General features: G+C 46.0%; 1 protein-coding gene across 4 annotated transcripts in view; it reads right to left on the reverse strand.

The window, feature by feature from the left end:
- The window catches only part of NPNT (nephronectin), a 47,919-nt gene extending 43,443 nt beyond the window's left edge, over positions 1-4,476 (reverse strand). For all 4 annotated transcript variants that reach the window (XM_032187144.1, XM_032187142.1, XM_032187143.1 and 1 more), the window contains exons 1-2: positions 4,406-4,476; positions 3,346-3,446 (exon numbers count right to left, since the gene is read on the reverse strand). In XM_032187144.1, coding sequence (XP_032043035.1) covers positions 3,346-3,446; positions 4,406-4,476 — 172 coding nt within the window. The remainder of the gene's footprint in view (positions 1-3,345; positions 3,447-4,405) is intronic.
- Positions 4,477-6,000: the final 1,524 nt, after the last annotated feature.

Here is a 6,000-nt window from a genome sequence, read left to right on the forward strand (position 1 = left end):
AGCTGATACTGACAGGCTTTGGTAGTGAGTTAGAGAGATCAGATCTACATGCACTTCCTTACACCTACAAGTCTTGACTGGTATAATTTATTAACAGGAGAGAGGATGTTTTAAAGGTGGAGTATAAATGGAAGGAGGGGCCTGATTTTGACTTCTTCCTGCATGTTTGTAAGAGTGAAAAAGACAGCTGGGTTATGCTGACTTATGTTACTAAGCAGCACTAAGCACAGTTACGCTGCATGTACACCCATATGTCAAAGGGACATAAAAGGAAATACGCCAGGCTTCACCAAAGCAGGTTTACCTAGCACGATTCGGCTTCAATTTGCAATTTTACAGATGGGCTACAGATCACGAGCGTGGCATTACCATGGCTTAATTAATGAGTTACCACTCGTCAGCTGAGCCACGCTCCTATCCTGTTAGAGCTGATGTACACAGACTTAACCCTCCTTCACAGTTAAACCATCACCTTACACCATGCTCTAAGCTAACAATTTTCTCCTCGATAGCCGTGGGCATGCGGCAGGCCCACGCGTGCCTGGTGGAGCAGCCAGCACAGCTCAGCTGGGCAGCAGGAAATGTGTCCAAGTGTGTTTGCAACTGCTTGCCTGTGGCTCATCACGGCTCAGAGGCCGTGTGGTAACTCTAATCTGGGACAACTCTGCCATGTATCGGGCCTCTAATCTTGCTACTCGCTGTCTCCAGCACTGCTTTCACCTTACATTTGCTCTTGGTAGGATAAACTCAAAAGCGATTGGGGCATCCGCAGCAGATGATGAATGACTAAACAGGTGAGAGTGCAAATGTGCTGCAACACTTGCAGGTATAACAAGGATGATTCAAACCACTTAGTTTGATTATAGCAGTTCAATCCCACTAATAAAAAGCTCAGCATTGTTGCCTAAATATTTACAGCTTCATTTTTGGACTCACTTTTAAACTGGGTCTCACTAATCATTTTTAATCTGACCCTATACTTATTTTCATTGCATAAATACTATTTATTCTAGAAATGGCAAAGGAAACATATACTTAGTACAGAAAGTCTAAAATTTATGCCATTCATCTTTGGGCCAGGACTAAGAGGCTTGCCTTTCCCCATAGAGCAGGAGAAACAATTGTGTACTTGGCTTTCTGGAAAATTTTCAGTGATATCCCTTTGTACAGTAAAGCACTCAAGGCTGTCTTTGAGGCCAGGAATGCCGAATGCGCCTTGCGTGTGAGGTTAATCCTTCACACTGACTGCCACATTCCCAAGGTGGAGAGCTGACTACAGATTTTCTATTTGGCTGCCAGCACTAGGAAGATTCACTTTCATTTAGCGTAATCTCCCCCTCTGTGATATGACTGGAATTTTCACCACCCACAACTGGGGCAGGCTTCCTTGCTTTATTTTTCTAGGAGCTTGGCTCCCGTTTCAGAACTAGAATGAGCAGCTAAGTTTTGAGTAAGGTCTTCACCCAGATGCCTAGGACTCCTCTAAAACAGCAAGTTCCGATAAAAAAAAAAAAAAAATCTCAGCACCTGGGTGAAAAAAAAATGGAAAAAAATATTTGTACACCTAAATGACAACTGTATTCCTGTCAAAGTCTGGTCCCAGCTACTGGAGATGACCACATAAAATCCATCTTTGCACTCCTTGGAAAAGTGCATGGAGGACAAATCTGTAAGTAATGAACTTAGGCACCGTAGAAGGAGATGAGAATTCACTTAGCTTTAGCCTTAAAAAAGGAACATTTATGGTACCTGAAAAAGTTGGAAATCACTGCAAGTGACCTTACTGAGAAAATTCAAAGACTAAAAAATAAAAAATAAAAAAAAGACTCTCTGGATGTTATGTCTCAGTTTTGATTTTTAGTTGTGATTTTTTTTTGCTAGTATCACTTTATGCTATTCCCATCTCCCAAGACTACAAAAACTGCAACTCCAAATCAGACTTTGTAACAGCCTTTGTAACATTTTTTCAGTGCAAATTATTGATACTTGTCAGATAAGTCCTCGTAGCCTCAAATCTTTAAATGCTTAACAATTTTCAAATGTGTGTTATAATAGACAGACATAAATTCTATTATCTCTGGACCAGCTTCAATCAACCTACTTCACAGTCTCCTTCCTTCTCTATAAATGTTCATGCCAGTGAAAGGACTATTTCTGCTACCAACCCCAGCTCTAAAAATCAAAATGACTCATGACACAGGCTGAGATACTGATCTGAGAACTTCACGTCTGAAAACAGTAGCAGGTATGTTATATTCCAAAAGTACTTTGCCTAGCTTTTTTATTTATTTTTTTTTAACCAGTCATCTTATATACCTATTAAACACTGGGGGCTTCTAACACACTTGGAAAGGAAGGAGACTGTCTTGCTACTTACAGATTTGAACAAAACCTTTGCTGAGAGTCTATTTGCATTGCCAATGCTACTTCTGTCTTTTGTCTTTCTATCAGCCGCCTGTCTATAATCACTGTCCTGCAGACTATGCAGCTAATAATTCAATACCTGTTTTCCTTTAAAAATGGCTTGGCGGAAAATCATCTAGTTAGCAGACAGTTGCATCTTAATCAGAAAAGCAAGAACCAGTATTTATAGGTTTACTCCTGCAAAAGCTTTGGGGAAATCACTCATGTATGTACTATTAGGCACATGAGCCAGTGTTCCCAGAATCAAAGCTTATAATTTTAACAAGCTGAGGTCTCTGTGACAGTCCTAACACTTTTTGCTTCTACACAGTTCTAGCTGCCACCGTAGAATACTTTTTGAAGTTGCTGTTAATGATGAGGGCTTATCTATCTCACTACCCTGCAATTATATTGAGGATTCTAAATAGATGTGAAAATCTCAGAGATGTTCTCTTCACGTGTGACCCAATAAAAGGATGCTGTCAGGCTGATTTATATAGCCTTAGTTGGGAGTTACTGAAATAACATTTGAACTTAGCATCAATTTGAATATTTCCATTAACTTTTTAAATGAAATGCCAATTATTCAAGATTTCCTTCTTGGATATAAATATTCCTGCCTGCATTGCTTGTAACATGACACTGTGGTGTTACGTCATGCTATTAGGCCAGAGGACAAAACGAAACAGAAACAAAATAAAAATTCACACATTCTCCTTGCCTTAAGCAAAGTTTACCTTCCTTGATTGCAATCAGTTTTAGAACTGTTAATAATAGACTGAATTTTAGCCTGACAACATCCTTTCAAGTAGATCAGACTCACACATGCAAAAGCCTGTGCCCTGCAGTATAAAACTGTGTGTGAACATGTGAAAGATAGGACTAGGTGTGTACAAGCCTTTCCTAGGAGTGACTAGAAGCCCCAGCAGCGATGGTACTCACGTTGGCAATGTCCCCAAGCCAAACGGGCCCAGCCCCAGCAGCAGTCAATTCTACTTCCAAAGCGGCACAGTCCTGTGGAAGAGACTATTTGTCTGGGCCACCTGAATGAGACATTTCCAAAAAAAGTCTGGTGAAATGTTTTGAAACCGTTCCATATTAAGAAAAACAAATGAGAAAAATAATAATAAGCTTTCCTGCACAGAGGTTTTTGTGGTAAACAAGAACTGCTCTGAGTTGAGTCTGTGATATTCCTGTCATTAAAATAGCGTGTAGGTCGGAAATTGTAAACAGCTATAGGCAAGGAAGAGATAATTCGGGTAAGTTTGTAAAGCCTGAACCAATTGACATGCTTGGCAATATGCTCACTGCTGCCGCTCACAGGGCTAAGCAATCCCAGAAGTTTGGATCTATGATGGGAAATAAAACACCATCACAGAGTTTCAGCATTGATATTTTTCGCAGCGTATCGTCACATTTTCTCACCGAAGGAAAAAAAATATAACCAAAACTAAAGCTTCTCGTGCTGTTAAAGTGTATAAATGCAAAAGGAGAGCTAGTGCAAGAGCGAATAAACGCAACAAGGAAAGAGAGAGCGCGGTCCTAGGCACTTCCAAAGTATTGTCGGGAGTTGTTAATGCTTTTTAAGGACACACGGAGCGAAGCAGCAGTGCAGCGGAGCAGAGCCGAGGGAGCAATGTTTGCGGAGGGTCCCAGCCCTGCTCGGAGCATCCCGCGCGGCGCCCCCGCTACACCTGACGCGGCTCGGCACCGGGCGCAGCCTCGCCAAGCCTTCCCTTTCACCTCGCTTCACGTTAAAACTTGAGCTGCGAGCCTCCTCCGCCTCTCGTTTCCAGTGCCTCGAGGCGTCAATAAAGCGATTTGATCTCCCCTGCACGCCAGGCGCTTCGGTTTTAAGCCCGATTATGGGACGGGTTGGACGGAGGGAGCCCCCCGCCGCCATTTCGCACCCCGCCGCCCGGCTCCCCTCAGGGCTCCGGCTCCGGCTCGGCCGTGCCCGAGGCGCCCCCCGCTCGCCGCCCCGTGCCCTCGGGGCTCCTACCTTCTGTCAAACTCCCCGGCAGCCCCCAGGGACAGGCAGGAGGCCAGTAGCAGCCGCAGGGAGAGCTCCATGGCCGGCGGGGCTCCCCGCCGCGCCGCCCCGGGACGGCGCCGCTGAGGGGACGGGGAGCGGGAGCGGCACCGTGAGGGGGCTCCGGCTGCCGCCGACCCCGGCCGGGCTGCGGAAAGCTGAGGAGCGGCGGCAGCGAGCCCCTGGGTGCGGAGGAGGCGCTGCTGAGGGGCGGCGGCGCCGCCCGCAGCCGGTGGGGGCGCCCGGTTTCGGGCCGCCCGCCTCCGGGCCGCCCGCCTCCACGGCCCGGCCCCGGGGACACCCGCAGCCAGGGGGCTGAGGGGGGACGGGCTGGGGAGAGGTTGGTGATTTGGGGTCCTGAGGTGAGGCAGGCAGCCCCCCCCCCGGAGCGGAGTCCGTGTGGGAATGTTAAAGGGTAACGATGTGGCCTTCTTTTGCCCGCCTAAGTTCTCCTAGTAAAATGCTTTCCAAGAGAATTGCAAGGTTTGTGGTGTTTTGTTATGGCTTAAATACTTTTTGTAGCTCTCCGATATTGGCATGTGACAGAGTCCCAGCCCCTGTCCCAACAAGCAACAAGTTTCCACATGACCCACACACCACCACCACCAGTGGTCACTCCAGCTGTGTGCTACACAAAAACCCTAAAATACAGCAGTCAGGGCCAGTTCATTTCTCTGAACTTTTGAGACTTACTGAGGGACACTTTTAAAGAAAACTTGTCACCAACTTAGGGTCAAGGCTGCTCTGAGGTCTCTCTGATCGCAGACAGACGGGCTAATAGCTTGGACCACATTGCAGCAGTGGTTTTGATTTGTGCCCGAGTCAGGGCTAATAAGGCTCATCAGCTGTTCTCACAAAGGGTCAGGCTACAGCTCAGACCCCGAAAAGAAAGATCTTCCACTTTGCGCTGTACCACAAAGCCAAACACTTTACAGAGCACTGAGATGCCCGCTTCCTGAAAGAAGATTGCAGGCTTCAGGGTCCAGCTGGGAGTTCTGCTCAGAGCATTTTGCACCTTCAAAACACAGATATTCAAGCGACACGGAAACAGTACAGAGCTTTTGCACAAAGTATGAATTGTGCTGGTGAGCTTTGTAAAATTACACCTTCTCTCAGAGCAGTTTTACCGCTTATCGCTGGTTTGCAGCAGATCGCCCTCCTCTCTTTCACTTAATCTTTGTCATCTTTTCAGGACCATACTTTCCCTGTGCTAAGCTTTCTGTCCACAGTCTCAACCCAACACTGTTCAGACACAGGAAAAAAAAAAAAACTGTCAAGAACTGATGATTCTGCAAGATGCTTGTTACCTGTGCTTGGATAGCAAACCCCTGTGGACAACTTAGCTAGAGACAAAAACTACAGCAGAGACCAAACTTTGTTCCCTTCATCCACATCAGGAGAAGCTGATAACCAAAGACTGAAGGCAATAACGCAGTAGCATTTGGGAAAGACAGGAGAGCATCTGGCTGAGATTAGATCCTTGCTGAAATATAGAGTTGATTTCCAGCTCTTGACTGATTGATTACATTTTTCCCCCACTCACATACGTGATGTGGGATCATCCC

Source organism: Aythya fuligula, chromosome 4, assembly GCF_009819795.1.
Source record: "Aythya fuligula isolate bAytFul2 chromosome 4, bAytFul2.pri, whole genome shotgun sequence".
In the NCBI taxonomy this organism is placed as follows: domain Eukaryota; kingdom Metazoa; phylum Chordata; class Aves; order Anseriformes; family Anatidae; genus Aythya; species Aythya fuligula.